Genomic DNA, 23,713 nt, shown 5'->3' on the forward strand with positions numbered 1-23,713 from the left:
AAAGGCCCGCGAAGACTGCGGTTTGTAAGAGAATGGGGGGAGATGGCTCTAGGATGAGGGGACGCCCCCGTCAGGGGTCTCATGGAGGATGGGGGAGCGCCCCTGTGTGGCGGCCCCCCAGGCCCTTCCCGCCGAGGAGAGCGCTGGCCCGGCCCGAGCCCCCGCACCTGCTCAATGGCCATGATGGCCTTGTCCTCCATGCGCTTGGGCACCTCGTACAGCATGGCGCGCAGGCGCAGGCGGTTGTAGGCGATCTTGAGGTGCTCCTGGTACTCGCCCAGGTAGTCGAGGCTCATGGCTTTCTGCAGGTGCTCCATGGCCACCTCCAGCCGGTCCTCGTCCTCCTCGATGTGGGCGATCTCCATGTGGACTTGGCAGCGCATCAGGGTCATGAGGCTGGGGGAGGGGCGGCAGCTTGGCAAGCCCGGCCCCTCCCCCATCACAGTGCCTGGCACACAGTAGGTGCCCCATAAGTGTCTACTCTGGCCAAGTGCAGGGGGGGGGCAGCTCTGGGGCCGAGGGACAAAAATGGAGGCACTTTCTCCATTCTGGAGGGAGAACCCCCCCCACACACACACACATTTACACAAGAGGGCCACAGACTGGGGGGGGGGGGGAGACGCGGGCGGCCCAGCGGGAGGCCGGGGGTACCCGGAAGAGGAGCTGCTGGAGCTGATGGTTGCCGTTACCCACTACCGTGATGATGATCTCATGGGGCCCATTTTACAGATGAACAAACGGAGGCAAACGGGAGTAAGAGACCTGTCCGGGTGACACGCGCTGCTATCTGAGCCCGGGCTGGAGATTTGCCCTCGGGTCTCTCTGAGTCACCAGAGCTTTGGCAGCCAGTGAAGAGCCGCGGGCGGGGCTCTCGGTGACAATATCGGGGCCCTTCCCCCTCAGCGGGGGTCCCAGAATGAGAAGGGGGGAGGCTGCACAAGTGCACACACACACACACACACACTCCAGTACCACACGGGCGCCAGATAGAGCATAACACACGCGGGTGCAACTCACATACACACATGCTGCCTCGGGCTGTTGCACTGCGGCTCTCCACCACCAGGTGTCTCCCGTGCACGGCTAAGCTGGGACCAGCTCCACCAGTGAGTGGGAGCATGACATGGCCTGCAGCACGGGCCCCTCCCACAGCACAGGCCCCTCCCACAGCAGGGGGCGCTGCCCGCAGCAAGGGGCCCTCTCCCGCAGGAAAGGACCCCCCCCCAACAGCAGGAGCGTCACACTGCCTGCAGCATGGGCCCCCTCCCACAGCAGGGGGCGCTGCCCGCAGCACGGCCCCTCCCACAGCACAAGCCCCTCCCACAGCAGGGGGCCCTTCCCACAGCAGGAGCGTCACACTGCCCGCAGCAGGGGCCCCTCCCACAGCAGGGGGCGCTGCCCGCAGCACGGGCCCCTCCCACAGCAGGGGGCGCTGCCCTCAGCAAGGGGCCCTCTCCCGCAAGAAAGGACCCCCCCCCCAACAGCAGGAGCATCACACTGCCTGCAGCACGGGCCCCTCCCACAGCAGGGGGCCCTTCCCACAGCAGGGGGCGCTGCCCGCAGCACGGGCCCTCCAGAGGGGCACCCACAGGAAGGCCTGCGGAGAGGGTCCCTGGGCCGGCCTCCCGCCCCGGGGTCCTGCACACAAGTCTTCTCCGGGGGGGGGGCCAGTCTGGGGGGTGGAGCTCCCCCCCCCAAGGACATTTCCATAACTGAATGAACTTAGAGGGGAATGGAGATAAAGATGCCCCTCCCCCATCCAAGTCCATCTCTCCCTGGTGGAGGAGGCAGCACCCCCACGCTCTTTTTGAGCTGGCACCGCCCCAGAATCCCCCGGGCTTACTCGGGGCCATCCAGAACCATCTAGGTCCAAGTGAGGGGAGGGTCTCCGACTCAGGAGCCCTTGTGGGCCACCCGCCCACCTGCCACACAATCCACCTTGGACTCTGCCGGTCCTCCAGCAGGACCCGGGACTGACCCCTGGGAGAGAGCAGGCTGGAGAGCTTGTGGGAACTCGGGCAATGCTTCTGACAGCCCCTGGCATGGCCCCACAGAAGCGCCCCTCGGACACACTTCCCAGAGGTGGGGTACACTCCCCCCAGCACTCCCAGAGGTGGGGTACGTTCCCTCCAACACGCTCCCAGAAGTGGGGTACGTTCCCTCCAACACGCTCCCAGAGGTGGGGTACGTTCCCTCCAACACGCGCCCAGAGGTGGGGTACGCTCCCCCCAGCACTCCCAGAGGTGGGGTACACTCCCCCAGCACTCCCAGAGGTGGGCCCGGAGCACCCTTTTGGATACGTTGGTTAGCCTTGCAATCTGGGGGCATTTTTTCCCTTTCTTCCTACTTGCTTATAAGAAGCGGCTTCTGGGAAGGGAGGGGGGTCTAGACACTGGCAAGTGCAGGTGAATGAGCCACAGGGGCCAGCGGGGTCTCCCGAGAATGGGAGCTGGGAGCAGCGCCAGGTTCGCTCTGGGACATTTCTGGGATACCTGGGATCACAGAAGAAACGGTGTAGACGTGGCCTCCCACCACCCACACCAAGACCTCCAGTGCCGGGCTGTGGAGAGCGTGGGGGAGGGGCCAGTCAGCAGCGGGGCTGGGTCGGGAGCATCAGTGCGGGCGCCGCAAGGTGGCGCTAGTCCCGGGAGCCAGGGCCAACAGCCGCTGAGAGACTGTAGCCTAGGGGCCGCTAGGTGGCGCCGTGGGCCTACAACCTCCCGGATACACAGTCCCACTGTGTGCACCTCTCACGCGTGTGCAGTGACATGACCCCACGGGGACACGGGCCCTGAAGTCAGGAGGACCCGAGCTCAAATCCGGCCTCAGACACTTAACACCTCCTGGCTGTGTGACCCTGGGCAAGTCACTTAACCCCAACTGCCTCAGGGGAAGCAAAAAGCCTTCTCGCCGATGCTGGCGGAGGATTTCCTTGCCCACAGAACGCCAGGCTCCCGGCCGGAGCCCCCGGCGCCCGTAGCCAGCCCGGCTCCGCGGGACGCGCCCTTCCGGGTCTCTCAGCAGGACCCCGGGATCCCCCCGCTCTGCCCCGCCCCCCACCTGCCCCGCGGCTCACCTGTCGATCTTCTCCAACATCTCGGCCACCTGGATCAGGGGCCCGAGCAGGTGGCCGCGCAGGTTGTGCTGCAGCAGGGGCAGGCAGATGTTCCACTGGGTGGCGCACACCACCTGGATCACGCTGGGGTTCTTCAGCCGGTTGGCCCGGAGCAAGGCCGAGCTCAGCCGCTTGATCACGTTCAGCTGGGTCTGAAGCAACCGAGAGGCCAGGGGAGAGCGGTCGGGAGGCGGGGCCAGACCCCCCCCCCCAAGGGAAAGCACAGAGTCCCGGAGCCCGCGGGGAGGTGGGGCCAGACGCCCCCGAGGGAAAGCAGAGTCCCCGGAGCCGGGCCGAGGCTGTCCCGAGGGGCGGCTCCTGCCCCGGAGCCCGGCCACTTTCCTTTCACTGGCCCCCTGGGATCCCGTGGCCCCCTCCCTTTCCTTGGGGTCACCTTCCCCCCGGCTGAGGGGACCGTCGGCTTTGCGGGATCCCGGATGGTCAAGGCTTAATAAGCACCGGCTTTCCACCCCAGCCGAGACTCCCGTCCTGCTCTGGCCCGCATTCCCGTGGGCCCCCCTCCCCTCTGCCACCCCGTGGGGCCCAGGACTGGGCAGGGGGATCATGAATGGCGCTGGGAGGGCTGGTTAATTGGCCTCCTAGTCCTAAGGACATATGGCCCTGACCCCCATTCCCCCAACTGGTGGGGGGCTGAGGGAAGGGGCTGGGGAAGGAGGGAGCACATTCAGTCCCAGCAGACAGCACTGGGAAGAGGCTGGTCTGGCTGCCATTGGGGGGAGGGACACTTCTGCTCAACTGAGGCATCCTAACGTTAGGCCTCCTGGTTCACTCTGTCCCTTCCCTTCATTCCTCTTCCTGGGGGGAGTGAGCATCCGGGCCCCAGCCTCACCCTGGCCCCCGGCAGTGAGACCGGTCCATTTGGATTCGGCGCAGGAGCTCCCATGGGATGGACAGGCACCAGGCCCTGCCTCCTGAGGCCTCAGTTTCCCCGCAGCAGAGAGGGCCGCCATCCCCCGACCTGCCTGAGGTGAGCCCGGGCCCCATTTATCTGCACTGGGGCAGGGACGCAGACTCACCTCCACAGCACTGCGCGTGTAGGCCTTGACCTTCCTGTCGATCCTGAGGATTTCCAGCTGGTACTCCACGCACTCCAGCTCCACCAGTTTCCCCAGATCCTGGGAACAAGAAGGGCGTCAGAGCAGCAGCTGCTCCGGGTGGAGACCCGGGGAGACCCGGCAAAGGCTGCGGAAACCGTGGGCTTGGACCTGGAGGCCTGGAGGAAGCCTAAGAGGCTCCCAGAAGTTTCCTTTTCCTTCCTGACCGCCTCCTTGCCCACAGGGCTCTCTGAGGAGCCCTGGCAAATGTGTGCTCGTTCCCTGCAGTGACTGCGGTCTTTGGCATGAGAAAAGTGGGTGTCTGGGTCCCGGTTACTGTACTTCCTGGGTACTGCGATTCTCTCATCCGTGAGGGGGCCCTTGTGTGGTTCTGGGGAGAAACCCTCATTTATTTACCTGGGGGGGGTCATGGTTCACGGGACTGAGGAGGGCACGACTGCTCAGAACCTGGAGGCTTTATGCAGTCTGGCCCCCTCTTCTAGCCTCCCATCACCCCCAGCCTCGCCGCCTCCTCTGGACCCCATGCCCTCTCTCGTCCTCCTCACTTGAGCCAATCCATCCATTCACACGCAGTGCTCTGGAGTCAGCAGTGCCCCCCTGGGGCTCACATTGGGCGCCGAGGGAAGCCCGGTTCCTGGGACTGGGCCCGGGCCCCAGACCCCCGGCAGGAGGCCCTCGACCACAGCCAGCCACAGCGCCTGAACCCAGGTGCCAAATGATCCGAATGTCTCATCGCTGTTCGGGCACTGAGTCTCATCCAGCTCTCTAGGACCCCACGGCCCGAGCCCGCCAGGCCCTTCTATCCTCCACTAACTCCCAAGTCGTCCAAGCTCCCTCCCGTGACCCGGCCTATCCGTCCCATCCCCCCTTCAATCTTTCCCAGAATCAGGGGCTCTGAATTAACTTCCTTAAGCGGAGACCGCTCGGATCTTTGCTGTCCGAAGTCCTGCTCTCAGGATTTAAGAGCCTCTGCGGTGAGGTGCTCAGCTCTCCTTCCCCAGCACCCTCACCGCGTACTGTGCCGCTGGGAAAAGCCCGGCTCTGACCGAGGGGACCTTTGCCGCGAGGAGCTGTCGGCCTCCTGTCTGCTGCCCAGCAGAGCTCTCCTCCCGAGGAGGCGAGCATCGGGACTCCGTGGCGGGGCCGCCCTCTTTGTGAGCCCGAGCCCAGAACACGCCCACTCCGCTTCCACTCCTCTCCTTTTTGCCGAGAAGTGACGGGACCACAAGGATCTTCCTCGCTTTTAGTGCTAAGCTCCGAGCCTCCCTTGCTTCACCCTACTCGAGAGGCTTCTCAGCTCCTCCTTTCTGCCCTCAGTGACACACGGGCTGGTTGGAGGCTGTTCTCCGGGCCTTAATCCCGGCCTCCCAGTCAGGCTGCGGGTGTTTTGCGGGATGAGCCGTAAAGGGCTGAAACTTGAGTCCATGCACTGAGGTCAGACCGCCGAGCACTTGAGGCTAACGACCGATTGGACGATACTCTATGGGCACGTGCTTGGAAAATGGCCCTTCCCACCGTCCTGTGCTGGCTCCATGATTGGTGCATACAGAGGATGGTAGAAGGGACTGGGGGGTGGAGTGAGACTAGCCAGGGCCACTTCTGGCGGACACAAAGAGGAGAGGTCGAGGAGATCCTGCTTCCGTCCAATTCTCTCCTACCCCTAAAGACCAAGATAAAGACCAAGGACTTTTGCTCAGCCTGACTCCGGCTGATTCCAAGGCATCCAGGGAGCTGACGCGGTCATCACGATGTACTCTGCAGGCAAGTTACACAGCTAACGTGCGGCGCTCACGCTCCGGGCTCAACCTGGCGCCGTTCCACGCGGGCTCCTAACCACCGCTTCAGGAGACAGATGACCTGGGGCTCCCGTCTCTGACTTTGCTGTGACCCGCAGTCGGCAGCTTTGCGGTAGTCAATCAGAGGGAGGAGTTTTCTGGAGCCCCCTCCCTTTCTCCATCATCCAGTAAAAGGGGGCCATCTGGTCTCCCGGTCCTCTAACACGGCTTGCTGGCCCGGGAAACGAGCCCAACTGCCCGGTAACTCGGACACCCCTCGGCATTCCCTTCTTTAGCACCAAGATGGGAACCCATCCCCAGTCTGGTGGCCCCGCTGTGCCCCCCAGACCTGCTGCCCCTGATCCTGCAGCCGCCACGAGCCCCCCAGACCTGCTGCCTCCAGTCCTGCAGCTGCCACTGAGGCCCCCAGACTGCTGCCCCCAGTCTGGCGGCCCCCACCGGGCCCCCCAGACCTGCTGCCACATGGGGTGCAGCACTTTCCTGGGATCTTTTAGAGCTGTTGATAGCTCAAGCTGGACTTCCACCCCCTCCATTAGCCTGGAGTTATCGAGTCTTCCTCAAGTCCTTGACTTGTTGAGCCCGGTTCCCTGTGACGTTAAGCACTTTCTTCCTCCTGTCTTTGGCGCCTTCTTGCCACCTCCTCTTCATCCCTTCTGCGTGGGTTAAACCCCCGCCTCACCAGCGTCAGGCTAATTCCCTGGCCTTCCTCTTCCTCCCTGGGGCATCCCTGCTCCCGATGGCGGGGGAGCGCTTTCCTGAGCCCTCCTCCCCGTGCCCTGCGCGTCCCCAGCCTGTGTCCCGCGGGGACCGGCCCCCTCCGGGTGTGGAGCTCCGCAGCGGCGGCCCCTGCGCGCTTACCCAGCGGCCCTCGGGAGGAGAGGCAGGAGCAGGCAGGAGCTCTCCGGGCCAGAGGCGGCTGTCAGACCCAGCCCTCGCGCCACAGTCTCTCCGCCCACTCCCACTTCCTCCTCTCTGAACCCCCTCCCTTAGAGACGGTCACACGGCTGAGCGCTGGCCACTTCATTCCGGGGGGTTGTCAGGTCCTCTTCCCCCTTCCCTCGGCCCCTGGACGAGGGGCGGGGGTGGCTCCTCCAGGACAGGGGGCCAGATCAGTTGAGCACACATTAAACCCTGCCTGTGTACGAGGCCCCGTGTGAGACAGAAACGGGGCCGGCCAGCGGAGGAGGAGAGCTGGGAAAGGAGAGAGGGGGACGGGGTTCCCCGGGGCCACAGCCCTAAGGAGGCCGGGGATCCCTAGAAGCAGAAGAGTGGAGATGGTGCTCCTGGAGGGGAGAATGGCCTGGCCAAAAGCAAGGCAGCTGGAAGAGCAAGAGGGAAGCAAGTGTGAAAGCCTCGGGTGCTCCTGTGGCCCAGGAAGCTCCGGCAGCTGTGCGCATTAGGGAGGGGAGGCCGGAGCTCGGGGCTTGGAGGGAGATAGGGAGCCGGCCAATGATCAGGTGAAGCGTAGTTATTTGAGACCAATCTGGGATCTCCTGGGGCAGGGAATTCCCAGGTGAGGAAACGCGGTCTAATCTCGGGCTCGGAGCCGGGTCTTCCCGCTCTCAGGCGGTTCTGAAAAGGGGCCCCGGACACTCCGCCCCCTGCTGGCCGCCCGGGCCCTGCGCGCCTCACCATCAGCTTCACAGCTTTCAGGTCCTCGATGCAGTTGCTGGCGATTTCCACGCATTTCAGGTTCAAGGCCAGACGGACCAGTTCTAGGAGCAACAGGATCCTGGGGGCAAAGGAGAAAGAAGACCGGGCGCTGGGGAGGGGCGGGCACGGTGCTCCCGGAGTGGGACAACGGAGACGGGTGAACGTGGCAGCGGGCGGGCACCGGGCGCTGGGGAGGGGCGGGCAAGGGGGGGGGCGAGCATCGCGGATCTTGCGCGGGAGCGGGGGGAGCAGGAAGACGAGCATGAGTGCGGGGAGGGGGCGGGAAGGAGGGGGGAAGAGGTAGGGCTCAGGGGGCCGGGCAGCGTGCGCCTCGGGGACGGACATCGCGTGCCCGGAGGGTGAGGGACTCCCAGGGGAATTCTCTCTAAATCTGCTGTGGGAGCCAGGACCTGGGGCGGGGCCCTGAAGAGGCGGGGCCAGCCCTAGGAACCACCCACTGTGGGGCAGCTCCTCCTTTCCCCACGCCCATCTCCCGCCCCGAGGGAAGCAGGCCTCGCTGAGGGGCTTCAGCCGCCTGGGAGGCCGGAGGCCCTGCAGGCTTCGCTGCCTCCAGGAGGTTCCGCCTGTGGAGTCCTGGGGACCGGAGCGGGCGGCGGGAGGCGGCGGGTGGGAGGTGACGCACTCTTGGAGGGGCCCGGGGGCTCCCCGCCGGAAATGCTCAGCCTTGGGGGACAGGCATTTCTTCTGAAGGGACTTCGCCTGGGAATGAGGCCGCGGCCTCCTCGTGGGCCCGCCTGGGCCCCGCAGGTTCTGACCAGGTCCAGCGGACACTCACTTCTCATCCTGGGCCGAATCTTGTTTCTGGAACTGCTTAAGGAGTTCATAGGCTTCCTTCAGGTACTTGTCGGTGTCCATAGAGGGCAACTTCTCTCTCATCAGCCTGAGCAACATGATCTGATTAGGAACTGGGCAGGGCCCGGGCTCCCCAGGCCCTCCAGTCTCCCCAGGCCCTCCAGTCTCCCTGGCCCCTCCAGCCTCCCGGGCCCCTCCAGCCTCCCAGGCCCTCCAGCCTCCTGGGCCCCTCCAGTCTCCCTGGGCCCTCCAGCCTCCCAGGCCCTCCAGTCTCCCTGGGCCCCTCCAGCCTACTGGGCCCCTCCAGCCTCCCAGGCCCTCCAATCTCCCTGGGCCCTCCAATCTCCCTGGGCTCCTCCAGCCTCCTGGGCCCCTCCAGCCTCCCAGGCCCTCCAGTCTCCCTGGGCCCCTCCAGCCTACTGGGCCCCTCCAGCCTCCCAGCCCTCCAGTCTCCCTGGGCCCTCCAGCCTCCCAGGCCCTCCAGTCTCCCTGGCCCCTCCAGCCTACTGGGCCCCTCCAGCCTCCCAGGCCCTCCAATCTCCCTGGGCCCTCCAGCCTCCCTGGGCTCCTCCAGCCTCCTGGGCCCCTCCAGCCTCCCGGGCCCCTCCAGCCTCCCAGGCTCCTCCAGCCTACTGGGCCCCTCCAGTCTCCTGGGCCCCTCCAATCTCCCTGGGCCCTCCAGCCTCCCTGGGCTCCTCCAGCCTCCCAGGCCCTCCAGCCTCCTAGGCTCCTCCAGCCTACTGGGCCCCTCCAGTCTCCCTGGGCCTCTCCAGCCTCCCACCCCCCTCCAGCCTCCCAGGCCCTCCAGCCTCCTAGGCTCCTCCAGCCTACTGGGCCCCTCCAGCCTCCCTGGCCCCTCCAGCCTCCCGGGTTCCTCCAGCCTACTGGGCCCCTCCAGCCTCCCTGGGCCTCTCCAGCCTCCCACCCCCCTCCAGCCTCCCGGGTTCCTCCAGCCTACTGGGCCCCTCCAGCCTCCCTGGGCCCCTCCAGCCTCCCCAGGGCAGAGGCAGGCCCCCAGGCTTGACTTCTCAGAGCTCCCAGGGCAATGGGCCAACCTGACCAAGACTCCAGGCTCAGGAGGCCAGAGAACCCAGAATGAGGGCCGGCCTCCCCTGGCCGCGGAGCAGAGGTTGGCAAGGAAGAGGGCACCAGCAAGGAGAAATGGGGGCTCTCGGGCTGGGCACAAGCTGAGCCTCCACCAGCCTTTCCTGTGACGGGGATGAAGCCTCTCCAATCAGTGCCCCCCCCCAATGAGTCATCCTCAGGAAGAGAGGGGAAGGGGGAAAACAGAAATAGAAGCAGAGACAAGAGACACAGACAGCAAGGCAGACAGAGACAGAGACACCAAGGCCAACTGGCGGAATTGGGAGAAATAGGGAAAAGTTGGGTTTGCACAGAGCGGCTCAGGGAATGAGGTCATGAGTCTTACTGACCATCGAGCTTTCAGGAGAGAGTGACTGAAGCCGTTTCCACAAGGGTCTATCCAGACCCCGGGTTAGAGCACGGGGTCAGCCCTGGGAGCAGGTTTTTCTTCGCTGCCAGCTAACAAGCCTCATCACTGCTATAACCCCGCCTCACCTCCCGTACAGTTAGCCTCGTTAACAGAATATGGACCCATGACAAGGGCGGAATTGTACATGGGGGAAACAGACAGTGGGCGCCCTGAAAAGACTGGCCCGGGAGAGAACGGACGGTCTGTCTCTGAAGGGAGGGGGACGGACTAATCACCTCAAGCTTGTCTGGTCCCCAGGGCTCCCTTTCTAGAGAGGAGGGGGAGCCCGCTTCTGGCTGGGGAGGGGGGGCAATTCCTGCGGACTTCTCTGTAAGAAGCTTTCCTTGATACTCGACTTTCAGCGTCAAGTATATTTCTGACAGGAGGCACTGTTATCCCATTTTACAGATGGAGAAACTGAGGCAAACAGGGTCTCGAGGCTAGGACCCTGCGATGTCCCCCTACTGCTTGCAATCTGGGGCAGCCCCCAAAGCCCCTCCCAGACTGCCAGTTTTCGTGCCCACTCACGATTTTAATGTGTTAATTTTGAACAGGATGGTCAAGCTGAGGGAATCTTTCATTTCTTCCCTGATCTTCTCCACTTCCATGAGTTTGTGCTGCACCTGAAGGGCAGAAGCAGAGGTGTCCAAGCAGAACCCCTCCCGAGGCCCCCCTGGCCGCAGAGCCCTGACCTGCCCGGGGGCCTGGCAGCATCGAGAGCTGAGCCTGTGTGCCAGGGGGCACAGTGGGTGGGCAGCAGGCTCATCTCCAGCAGCCAGGCCAGAGGGGCTGCCCCAAGACCACGGGCAGCTCCAGCTGCCTCCCCCGGCCCCGACTTGGGAAGAGCCAGAGGGTCTGGACGGGTCACAGCGCGCCGTTCCCTACACTCTGGCACAGCCCTCACTCTACACGGCCCGACTCTTCGTGACCCATTTGGGGTTTTCTGGGCAGATACTGGAGCAATTTGCCATTTCCTTTTTTTCCCTAACCCTAAAGGCTTATTTTACAGATGAGAAAACTGAGGCAAATGGAGCCAAGTCACACAGCTACTAAGTGTCCCGACTTCAGGCCCTGCACTCTATTTACTGACCCGGGATTTGGGCACCAATTCCCTTGAGAACCTCCCTGCCCATGGCTGCTCCTTGTCATAGCCCTGACACCAGGCTGCCCTCCTCCCTAGAGGGACTGGCCCTTCTCCCTAGGGACGGCCCCCCTGTAGTGGACATCTCCAAGATCCCCTCACTCTCCGGCTGATCCCTGTGACCCCCACAACCCCACACGTGACCTCACCTCTCCCTTCCCCTCCCTCCAGAATCCCAGGCTGGTCTATGCCACCAAATGGCACTGACTCAGAATCTACTTTTTTCTGTTTTTTTTTTTAAACAGTGTAACCAATATCTTGTTTTTGCGTCCCCTGCATTTGCACTTGTTTCCTCTTTTCCCTCCACAAAGGGATCTTTTAGAGCCAACAACAAATGGGGGGGGGAGAGGGCAGAGAAAAACAATTTAGCAAAACTCCCCAACACCTTGGAAAAATCCCCATTTCTGCAAAGTCCCCGATCTCTGCACAAAGTTTCTTCCTGTATCTTGTCTTTGGGTCCGTTATTATTTCACAACTCCTTCACGGTCCTCTCTTCCCACTCCCCGTGTCAAGCAGGAGTCCGGGCACATGGAGAGCCCCCCAGTTGCTGGAATCTACATCCTCCTCTCCCCCTCTCTAACTGGATGTGGATTTGAGGCAGCCGGACAGCACGCTGGGCCTGGGGTCGCTTCAAATTCAGCTTGGGCACTTACTGGTTATGGGACCACTCTGCCTCAGTTTCCTAAACTGTAAATTGAGAAAAATAGCAGCATCCACTCCCGGAGTTATGGTGAGGATCAGAGGAGATACTTGCCAAAAACCACGGAGCACAGTGCCTGGTACACAGCAGGTGCTAACTGAATGCTGGGGGTGTTATTAGCTTGGCTACGAAGGGCTGCAAGCCCAGGACACTTCAAGGACCAGACTCGTCAGAACCTGGTACTCCTGGCCACCTGCAGCCGCCCTCTGCCTGTCGCTGCCCCTTTCAGACACCGGGGGCTGCTCTCCTGTCTCTTGTTCAATTCATTCACTTCTTTATTTCAAAAACAAGGTGGTTGAAGGGAGTTGTAAAGGTCATTTACCATGATGGAAAATATTTGCTGGTATCTGTGGGGGGCGTTCATCTTAATGAACGGGGCGGCCTTCGTGCAGAACTTCTCAGCGTTCTCCATTTTTTTGGCCTCCAAATAACATTCCAAGAGCTCTCTGCCAAAAAAAAAAAAAAAAAAAAAAAAAAAAGCCGTGAAAGCGGAATTGATCGAGTTCTACACCTTCCTCCAGTCCCAAGAGCCTTGGGACACCCCACGGGCGCCAATGGGACAAGTGATGCTGAGGGAGTGAGCGGAGCCAGGAGGACATCGCCCATGGCAACAAGGAGCTGGTGCGATGGCGGCTCTTCTCACCACGCAGCGATCCAAGACAGTTACAGGAGGTTTGGGGTGGAAAATGAGAGAGGGAGAGACAGAGAGAGAGAGAGACAGAGACAGAAGTGGGGGAGGGAGAGACAGAGACACAGAGAGAGAAAGGAGACACAGAGAGAAGGAGAGGGAGAGACACAAGGTTGGGGAGACAGAGAGACATACAGAGAGACACACAGAGAGACAGAGACAGAGAGGGAATGTGGATCAAAGTATTTTATAGGATTTCCACCTTTTTTTTGTTTTCTTTCTTGTGCATGACAAAAATGTTAATATGTTATTCGGATTGCCGATATTAGTCTCTATCCGCTTGCTTGCTGTCTTGGGGAAGGGAGAGAAATCTGGAATACAAAGTCTTACAAAAACGAATGTGCAAACTATACCTGCTTCTCAACTCTACTATTGAAAAAAACCAACCAACCCAAACCAAACAAACGATAACTGAAAGGGCCCCGAAGCCTTGCCAGCTCACCCACAGTGCGTGATACACAGCGAGCGCTGGAGTCGGACTGAATTCTCCTGCCTAAGAAGCAGAAGCTCCCGCTGTTTTAACTTGTATTCCCTCTTAGTGATTTGGAAGCATCTCTACAAATGGCTGTGGTCGGTAGCAAGGTTAATGTCCTTTTTGGAGGTTTCCTGACCGTCTCTCTTGATCATTTGTGGGGGGAAACTATTATCGTTTGATAATAACTAATATTTATACAAAATATATAATATTTATATGTTAATATTGGCACTTACTATGTGCCAGGTACATGCCCTGTAATGACCGCGTATTTAAAATCAGCCGGAGTCAGGAATTCAGGTTAAGGGAAACATCTTCAATATTTATTGAAGTGAAGAGATGAATAAGGATTGCGATAACAATATGGGCAAGAAAGATTGCTATAGCAACATGGGCAGCTGCGACAGGAAGCCAGGTAACAGAGAGAGCTCTGACCTGAGCAAACCGTCGCAATGGCAATCCCAAAAGTCTCTCCTCCCCTTCCTTTTCCACTCCCCTGCCTCCACCCACCAAAATCGTCATTTCCTATACAACACATCAGGACTTGCACAAAGAGTGGGCGGGGGCCATTCTTTCTCCAAGCTTATATATTAATAGAGTATGATCCAATGACTATTTAGCCTCATGTGCTTGGGACCTCAGTGCATCAACTCAAGCCTCAACCCATTATAATGCCCCACTTTACAATTGTTACATTGACCCTCACAAAGATCCTGGGTGGTCAAGGTATCATCCTCATTTACAGATTAGTAAACTGAAGCAAATGTTTCATCCAGCCAGAAAGTATCTGAGATTTTCTAGACTCTGGGTCTGTCACACTAACCACTGTACCACCTCCAAAATTGTCCTAAATTATATCAGTTCCCAAATTTGCTCCAGAGATTTTCCTCAGTTCGGTTTTCTTTCTAATTTTAATTGTTTTAAATCATTTTTGCCCAAACTTGTCCCCGAATCTAACACACTCATCTCTTCTCCTTCCATAAGCACCTTTCCCAAATTTGCTTCTACCTCGATCTTCAGTCTTTGGAAGACAACCTAAAACCCGACTCTTGACTCATTCTGGTTTTGGTTTTAATTTCCAACTCACTTTTAAACTCTCTATCCCGGCCTCGGCGTCCCAAATAACCCTCACTGGTTCTTTTTTAGTCCAGCTCACATTTGGTCCTCATGTGGCAGGAGATGCTAGTACAGATTGTTTGCTGGCTCTCCAAGGAGTCTTGGTCAAGTCAGGAAACCTCACCTCCTGGGCTGGTGTCCTACTGTTTACTGACCACTTCATGTCCCTGGTCAAAGGCCCTGGCATCTCACCGCTTTTGTCTCAGGGATCATTTATCTATGAAAAGTTGTAGTATTGTTGGGAGATTTGGTGCTACAAGACCACTCCCACCTTGTCCTTCCTTGGGGTATTTTGCTTTTTTGTTTGTTCATCCGGATGAATTGTGTTGTTATTTAATAACTTTTTGAGGATTCGATTAGTAGGACATTAAATCTGTAATGAATGTAGGTTTACTGCTATTTTATTACATTAGTACTATTTAACAATGAACAATTAATATCTACTTATTTTAAACTTCTCTTAATTTCTGAATCCTAAAAAATCTACCAAAAACTAGTTGAAATAATTAACAAATTTGCAGGACATTAAAAAACCACCCAAATCATCATTTCTATGTACTATCAACCCCCCCCCAAAAAAAAAAAAACAAACCCCAACCCAAAACCCTCTCTCAGAAGGGAAAGAGAAATTCCATTGAAAATAATTGTAGACATTGTTGGTGGAACTGTGAATGCATCCAGCCATTCTGGAGAGCAATTTGGAACTGTGCTCAAAAAGCTATCAAACTGTGCATACACTTTGATCCAGCAGTGTTACTACTGGGCTTATATCCCAAAGAAATCTTAAAGAAGGGAAAGGGACCTGTATGTGCAAGAACGTTTGTGGCAGCCCTCTTTGTAGTGACCAGAAACTGGAAACTGAGGGGATGCCCATCAGTGGGAGAATGGCTGAATAATTGTGGTTTATGGATGTTATGGAATATTTCTGTCTGACCAGCAGGAGGATTTCAGAGAGGACTGGAGAGACTTAAACTGATGCTGAGTGAAATGAGCAGGATCAGGAGGTCATCATATGCTTCAACAACACTCTATGATGATCAATTCTGATGGATGTGGCCTTTTCAACAATGAGATGAACCAAATCAGTTCCAATAGAGCAGCAATGAATTGAACCAGCTACACCCAGGGAAAGAACTCTGGGAGACGACTATGAACCAATCCCTCTATTTTTGTCCACCTACATTTTGGATTTCCTTCACAGGCTAACTGTACACTATTTCAAGTCCGATTCTTTTAGTACAGCAAAATAACTGTTTGGACATGTCTACGTATATTGTATTTAATTTATACTTTGACATATTTAACATGTATTGGTCAACCTGCCATCTGGGGGAGGGGGTGGGAGAAGGAGGGGAAAAATTGGAACAAAAGGTTTTGCAACTGTCAATGCTGAAAAATTACCCATGCATGTATCTTGGTTGTTTTTTTTAATAATTATAACTTTTTATTGACAGGACATATGCCTGGATAATTTTTTTACAATATTATCCCTTGCACTCACTTCTGTTCTGACTTTTCCCCTCCCTCCCTCCACCCCTTCCCCCAGATGGCAAGCAGTCCTAGCCATGTTAAATATGTCACAGTATTTCCTAGATGTAATATGTGTGCAGAACCAAACAGTTCTCTTGTTGCACAAGAAGAGCTGGATTTAGAAGGTAAACATAACCTGGGAAGAAAAACAAAAATGCAAACAGTTTATATTCATTTGTCAGTGTTCTTTCTCTGGGTGTAGCTGCTTCTGTCCATCATTGATCAATTGAAACCGAATTAGATCTTCTCTTTGTCAAAGAAATCCACTTCCATCAGAATGCATCTTCATACAGTATCGTTATTGAAGTATATAATGATCTCACTTAGCATCAGTTCATGTAAGTCTCTCCAAGCCTCTCTGTATTCATCCTTCATGCATATATCTTGTAAATAAAAAGCTATAATTTAAAAAAAAGAAAATAACTGTAAATATAAAATGCTTAAGAGTCTACTTGCCAAGACAAACCCAGAGACTATATGAATACAATTACAAAACACTTTTCACACAAATAGAGATCTAAACAATTAGAAAAAATATTAATTGCTCATGGGTAGGCTGAGTCAATATAATAAAATGACAATTTTATATAAGCTGATTTATATATTCATTGGCATGTCAATCAAACTACCAAAGAATTATTTTATAGAATTAGAAAAAAATAACAAAATTCATCTGGAAAAACAAACAAAAAACCAACAAGAGTAACAAAGGATTCAACGGGAAAAGGGAAGCAGGGCAGCCTAGCAGTGGCAGATCTCAAACTGTCTTGGAAAGCAGTAATTAACAAAACAATATGATACTAAGAAATAGAGTGGTAGATCATTGATATAACAAGTATATAAGACAGTAACAAATGACCGTAGTACTCTTGTGTTCAATAAACCTAAAGACCTCAGTTTCTGCAATAAGAATTCACTTTTTGACAAACACTTCTGGGAAAACTGGAAAGTATTTTGGAAGAAACCAAGCATAGACTAACATCTTACATCATGTAACAAGATATAGTCAAAATGGAAAAATTTTATATAAATGGTGATATAAATCAGAGGAGCATGGAAAAATGTGCCGGTCAGATCTATGGATGATAGGAGAGTTAATGGCTATACAAGAAATAGAGATTACAGGAAGTAAAATAATTTTGATTACATAAAATTAAAAGCTTTTACAAATAAAGCTAATAGAGCCAAAATTTTTTATTTTTTCTCAATAGTATTTTTTTCAAAAACATGTAAAAGATAGTTTTCAAGACTTTCTATTCCAAATTTTTCTCCTTTTCTCTTTAACTTTCCTCTCCTTGAAATAGCAAGTAATTAATATCGTTTAAATATGTGCAATCCTTTGAAACATATTTCCATTTTTTCATGTGGCACAAGAAAAATCAGCCCAAGAGGAAAAAAAAACATAAAAAAACAAAGTAGGCAAAAAATTATATGGTTCAATCTACATAGTTCTCGCTTTGAATGTAGATAACATTTTCCATTCCAAGTCTATTGAAACTGTCTTTCACAGTTGTTGAGAAGAGCCACAGATGATCATTAAATAATCTTATTGTATACAATGTTCTCCTGGTTCTGATCATTTAGCATCGTCAGTTCATTTCCAAGCTTTTCTGAAGTCAGCCTGCTCATCATCTCTTATAGAATATTCCATTATTTTTATATACCATCACTTATTTAGCCATTCAATTTCCAGTTCCTTTCCACTACAAAAAGAACGGCTGCAAACATTTTTGCACATGTCGGTTCTTTTCCTTCTTTTATGATCTCTTTGGGATGCAAACACAATAGAGACCCTACTGGATCAAAGGATTTGCATAATTTTATAGACCTTTGAGCATAGTTTTAAATTGCTCTCCAGAATGATGGGATTGTGATGAGAGCAGCCATCTACACCCAGAGAGAGGACTGTGGGAACTGAATGTGGATCAAAATATAACATTTTCTCTTGGTCATTGTTTGCTTGCATTTTTTCTTCTTTCTCATTTTTTCCTTTTTGATTTAATTGTTCTAGTGCAGCAAAATAAGTGTATAAATATGTGTGCATTTATTGAGTTTAACATATATTGGATTAATTGGCATCTAGGAGAGGGAAATAGGAACACAGAGTTTTGCAAGGGTTAATGTTGAAAAATTATACCTGTATGTTTTAAAAATAAAAAGCTTTAATTAAAAAAAAATGGTTGCATCATTTCACAATTCCATTAATAATGCATTAGAGTTCCAGTTTTTCTACCTTCCCTCTAACACTTATATTTTCCTGTCATCTGAAAAGTGTGAGGTGGTACGTCAAAGTTGTCTTAATTTGCATTTCTCTAATCAATAATAATTTAGAGCAATTTTTTCATGTGAGCAGAAATGGCTTTATTTTCATCTGAAAACTGTCTGTTCATAGCCTTTGATCATTTATCAATTGAGGAGTGACTTGCATTTTACAAATTTGAATCAGTCTTCTATAGATTTTAGAAATGAGACCTTTATGAGAAACACTGGCTATAAAAATTGTTGCCCAGTTTTCTGCTTCCCTTATAATCATGGTTGCATTGGCTTTGTTTGTGCAAAACTTTTTAATTTAATGCAATCAGAATTATACATTTTGTATTTCACTAGTTCTTCTTTGGCCAAAGATTATGCTTTTCTCCACAGATCTGAGAGGTAGACTAGCCCTTGTTCTCCTAATTTGTTTACAGTATCACCCTTTATGTTTACAGCATGAACCCATTTTACCTATCTTGGTAGAGGTGTTGATCAATGCCTAGTTTTTAACCATACTCTTTTCTAATTTTTGCAGCAATTTTTCTCAAACAGCGAGTTCTTATCCCAGAAGCTGGAGTCTTTAGGTTTATCAAATACTAGATACTAGTCACTGGCTATTGTGACTTGGGTACCTAACCTATTCCACTGATCCATTACTTCATTTCTTAGCCAGTATCAGATGGTTTTGGTGACCATCACTTAAATATGCTATAGTTAGGATGCTTTTCTTTGCATTTTTTCATGAATTCCCTTTATATTCTTGACCTTTTGTTCTTTCAGATGAATTTTTATTATTTTTTAGCTCTACACAACAATTTTTTGGCAGTTTGATTGGTATGGCATTGAAAAAGTTGATTAAGATATGATAAAAATCACATTAGCTCAGTCTACCCATGAACAATTTATACTTTTACAATTGTCTAGATAACTTTATGTGAAAAGTGTCTTGTAATTGTGTTCATATTATTCCTGGCTTTGTCTGACAGGTAGACTCCCAAATATTTTATATTGTCTATAGTTGTTTTAAATGAAATTTCTCTTACTATCTCTATTGGGTTTTGTTGATAACATACAGAAATACCAATTTTTATGTGGATTTACTCTATATTCTGCAACTATGCTAAAATTAATTGTTTTAGTTTTTAAAACTGATTTTCTAGGATTGTCTAACTATGCTATCTTATAATCTGCAAAGAGTGATAGTTTTTTCCCTCCTTACCTACTCTATTCTTCCTCTCATTGTTGAAGCTACCATTTCTAGTACAATATTGAATAACAGTGGTGATAATGGACATCCTTGTTTTACCTCTAATCTTACTGGGAATGCTTCCAGCTTATCCCCCTTACATATGCTTGTACAACCAAAATTAGAAAACAGGAACCGATGAAAACCATTTCAGCAAGTTTCTTTGATAAAGGTTTCATTTCTCAAATATATAGGAAACAGAACCAAATCTATAAAGATAAAAATGGCTCCCCAGTTAATGGTGAAAATCTACAAATGGAGTTTTCAGAAAAAGAAATCAATGGTGTCAAAAGTTACAGTAAAAATGCTGCAAGTCATTTATATAAATCATAAATTAGAGAGATGCATATTATAGCAACTCTGAGGTGCAATCCTCTCCTCTCCTATCAAATTGCCTAACATGATAGGAAAGGGAAATAACAAATGGAGGGGATGTGGAGAAATTTGAACACTACTGCATTGTTGGTGCAGTTGTGAAATCATCCAACCTTTCTAATCAGATCAGTCTTTAAAAAAATTTTTTTTGTTGAGACAATTGAGATTAAGTGACTTGCCTAGGGTCACACAGCTAGGAAGTGTTAAGTGTCTGCCGTTCCCGATCCTCTTGACTTCGGGACTGATGCTGTATCTACTGCACCGCCTAGTTGTTCTATCCAACCTTTCTGGAGAGCAATTTGGATCCATCCCCAAAAGGCTGCACTCTCTTTGATCCAGCAATATCACAACTAGGGCCGTATCCCAAAGAGATCAAAGAAAAAGGAAAAGTTCTATAGATAAAAATATTTATGGCAGTTCTTTTAGTAGTGACTAAGACTTCGGAATTGAGGGTGTGTTCAATTAGGAAAGGGCTGAACAATCTGTGATAATAACTGTGATGGAATATTGTGTTATAAGAAATGAGAAGCAGAATGATTTCAGAAAAACCTGGGAAGATGTACATGAACATGATGCAAAAGTGAGCAGAACCAGAAGAATATTGTACACAGTAACAGCAATATTGACCAGTGATGAACTGAGAAAGACAGGTATTCTCAGCAAGGACCTGTGAAGAAAGATGCTATTCACCTCCAGAGAACTGATAAATTCTTAATGCAGATTGAAGTATACTTTTTAAAACTTTATATTTATAGTTTTATTTGTGCTTTTCTAAAACTAACCCTAATCCCAACTCTAAATGGGTAATATGGAAATGTTTGGCATGATTTCACATGTATAATCAGAATCAAAATGCTTTTCTTTTCAAGAAGTGGGGGGAAGGTGGCAGAGAATATGAAATTCGAATTTTTAAAAAATGGTTGTTGAAATTTGTATTACATGTAATTGGGAAATATTTAACAATTTTTAAAAACCTTCTCTAGTTCCTGTTTAAAAAAATAGGTATATTTACATGGTTTTGGGGTGTGCCTTGGGGACAGAACCACAGGCATTTTATATTTTTCACATTCTATAATTAATTTCCATGGAATTCCTCTTTCCATCTCTTCTTGAGTTTTGCTGGTAAAACAGAGAAAGGTTGAAATCCATGGGTTTGATATCCTACTACTTGGATAACTTTATGGTGCAAACTATTTTTTGTTGAATCTCAAAAAGGGATCATTATGTTTCACCTCTATAATCCTGTCCATTTGTGATTACTATCCTGGAAATATATTAAAAATAATATATTAAAATAATTACAACACAGATAGCTTTGCTTTGCCTCCCTTGGAAGGCCACTGGCATTTCTCCATTCCTGATACTAGATTTTGGTTTAGATTACACCTAATAGAAGATTTCATTAATGATTTTTAACAGAAATGCAGAGTTTATCGAATGCTTTTTTCAGCATCCTTTATGTGACTTGTGCTTTTTATTCTTTTTTTTTGTGATTAATATGCTCTATTATTTTTATAGTTTTCTTTATATTGAATTAAGCTTATCTTACATTCCTAGTATAAATCTGACCTAGTGATAGTTGATTATCTTTGTACTATGTTGCTAATATTTTATTCATTATTTTGGCCCCAATCCTGGAGATATTGGTCTGTAGTTTCCTTTTTCTGCTTTTTTCATCCCCTGCTTAAGCAACTTTGTCTTATTGGAGGAGTTTGGCAGGATGCCTTCTGTTTATGCCAACAGAACATATAATACTAAAGCTAATCTTTAAATGTCTCATAGAATACATTTGTGAATCCATCTGATCCTGCTCCTTTTCCTTTGAGACATCAATGACAGCCTGTTTGATTTCTTTGAAATTGGATTATGGTTAAAATCTCTATTTTTTGTTCTAGGCATTTTATATTTTTGTAAATTTTGTAAATATCCATTCATTATATTGATCAATTTGGTTGTCCCATCATTGGGGAAAAAACTCCAATAATTTCCTTTGTTCCCTCTAATCTGTTGTGAAATTTTCATTAGAATGACAGTTTGCTTTTTCTCCTCTTTTAAAATCAAGTTAGCTAAGTTGCTCTAATTTTGTTCTTTAAAAAGCTTTTAGATTTACTTAGAAATGTAAGGTTTTGTTTATTCTTTGATTTTAAAATTTTCCATTTCTGTGTTTAGTTTTTTATTGTTCCTTTCCTAGTTTTCTGTTATTATTTTTAGTTGCAATCTCACTTCACTGACCTGTTCTTTTTTATTGAGGAAAGTGTTTAGAGAGATAAATGTTCCTCTCCGGATTGCATTGGCTGCCTTCCAAAAGTTGTCTCGTTGTATTTTGTGAAATTATCTAATATGATGAGTTCCACCAGTTATTTAAGACTGCTGAGCCTATATTCAAGTTTGGATTCTTTCTTCCTTGTGGATGAAAATGTGACTTTGTGATGGCCAAAAAGGATGACTTTGGCATTTTATGCTTCCTATGTTTGCTCAAGTTTTAAATGTTCTACAGTTGGGTCATTATCATCTAACATAGACAGGCAGTCAAGTGCTCTGGGCCTGAGTTCAAATATGGTCTCAGACTTTACTAGCTTTGTGACCCTGGGAATTCACCCTGTTTCACCCTGCTTGCCTCAGGTTCCTCATCTATTAAAAGAGCTGGAAAGAAGTAGCAAAGCATTCCAGTATCTTTGCCTAGAAAACTCCAAACAGGGACGTGGAGAATTAGACACGACCGAACAGCAGCAACAGCTTTTCCTAGGAGGGTCAAGCACAGCTGAGAATGCATAGAACTCTGTTCCTGTCTAACTTTCCCCAAATTTTCCTTAGGTCTTTAATCTTTTTCCTGGTCCCTTCTTGTCCAATTCTCTGGTTGTGGGAGGGGACAGGAGGCTCTGCCTCTTTGCCTCCGTAATTCACCATTTTTTCCTTTAAGTCAGTAGAGGCTTTGTAAGAGGTTCACACATAGGAAGTCAAGAGTGGATTGATTTTTATGGGTCAGAACCAATGTGGTTATAAAATCCGAGCCCTTGGAAAATAAAAGAAAAAAGGCTTAAAACAACTAATGATGAAGGAAAAGCAAATGAAAACAAGGCTTCACATCTGTCAGACTGATAGAGATAAGCCGAGGCCATGGCAAGGCAGGACCACCAAGGTACCGTTGGTGGTGCTGGGAATGGGTCTGGCCAGTCTAGGAAGGTCAGCAGTCTGGGCTCTTGGCTCACTGACCCCAAGCACAGAGCCTAAAAAGCTCAGAGAAAGGTCTGGACTGACAAAAGCATTTTATAGCTGTTTTTTTTTAACAGTTTTATAGAGACCCCAAAGAAGGTGTTCATCCATTGAGGAACAGCTAAACAATGATGGTGCAGGATTGCACTGCAGTATTATTGTGCCTTAAGCAGCAAACAAAAAGCAAAATAAACAAGTTCCAGGAACTTGGGGAGATCTGTATGCATCGATGCAGGTCTTTAACCCAATGACCCCCACACTGAGAAACTTGAGGTCTTTAGTCCATGCAATGACCTATCACGGCCAAGGCGATGGCCATCCCTGTTGACTGCATATATTTACTATAAGCCTTTCATTTTCATTATCTCCTCTCTCCCCTTCCCTGGAAGGTTGAGAAGGGATACAGATAAGGGAAGGAAGAAAGGAAGGAAGGGAAGGAAGGAAGAAAGAAAAGAAGGGAAGGAAGGAGGAGGGAGGGAGGAAGGAAAGGAGGGAGGGAAGGTGGGAGGGAAGAAGGGAAGGAGAGAAAGGAGGGAGGGAGGATCTGCAGAAGGCTTTATTACCATGATATTAAAGATGCTACTGAGAAAGCCTTAGACATGACCCATCAAGGGCTGGCACCTCAGATCCATGCTGTCCATACTAGCTGTGTGACTCTGAGGGAATCATTCACCATTCAGTGCTGATCCCATTCCTCCCCCACAAAAAAGAAGCCCACAAGATGCTGAATGAGTGGCTGCCCATCAGCTTTGGGGGAGGAGCCCCCTGACTTGGGATGGGGGTAGGGAGGGAGCTGAAAGTCCCAGGGGAACCCCACTGCATTTTATTCTTCTTCCTCTCTTAGATTCGCCCCAAGGAAAAGGGATGATTCAGTATCAATATCCCCAGGTCCAGAGACCGGGCACTTAGAGGGGCCATCTTTTCGGGCCCCGTGGATGGCAGGCTTTCCAGGCCAGCCCAGGCTGAAGCTCACTTTAGCCCAGGTGGGTATTGGGAGGGTCTTCTTGGTTTGCTTTTAGAGAAAACCAGAG

The 23,713-nt window shown here is 50.7% G+C and overlaps 1 protein-coding gene across 1 annotated transcript in view; it reads right to left on the reverse strand.

The window, feature by feature from the left end:
* CFAP46 (cilia and flagella associated protein 46) overlaps positions 1 to 23,713 on the reverse strand; it is a 123,098-nt gene that overhangs the window by 93,106 nt on the left and 6,279 nt on the right. The window contains exons 7-13 of the mRNA XM_051973884.1: positions 12,109 to 12,232; positions 10,474 to 10,568; positions 8,437 to 8,541; positions 7,620 to 8,379; positions 4,153 to 4,251; positions 3,077 to 3,267; positions 168 to 396 (exon numbers count right to left, since the gene is read on the reverse strand). Of these exons, the coding sequence (XP_051829844.1) occupies positions 168 to 396; positions 3,077 to 3,267; positions 4,153 to 4,251; positions 7,620 to 8,379; positions 8,437 to 8,541; positions 10,474 to 10,568; positions 12,109 to 12,232 (1,603 nt within the window). The remainder of the gene's footprint in view (positions 1 to 167; positions 397 to 3,076; positions 3,268 to 4,152; positions 4,252 to 7,619; positions 8,380 to 8,436; positions 8,542 to 10,473; positions 10,569 to 12,108; positions 12,233 to 23,713) is intronic.

This window comes from Antechinus flavipes, chromosome 2 (assembly GCF_016432865.1).
Source record: "Antechinus flavipes isolate AdamAnt ecotype Samford, QLD, Australia chromosome 2, AdamAnt_v2, whole genome shotgun sequence".
Taxonomy (NCBI): Eukaryota; Metazoa; Chordata; class Mammalia; order Dasyuromorphia; family Dasyuridae; genus Antechinus; species Antechinus flavipes.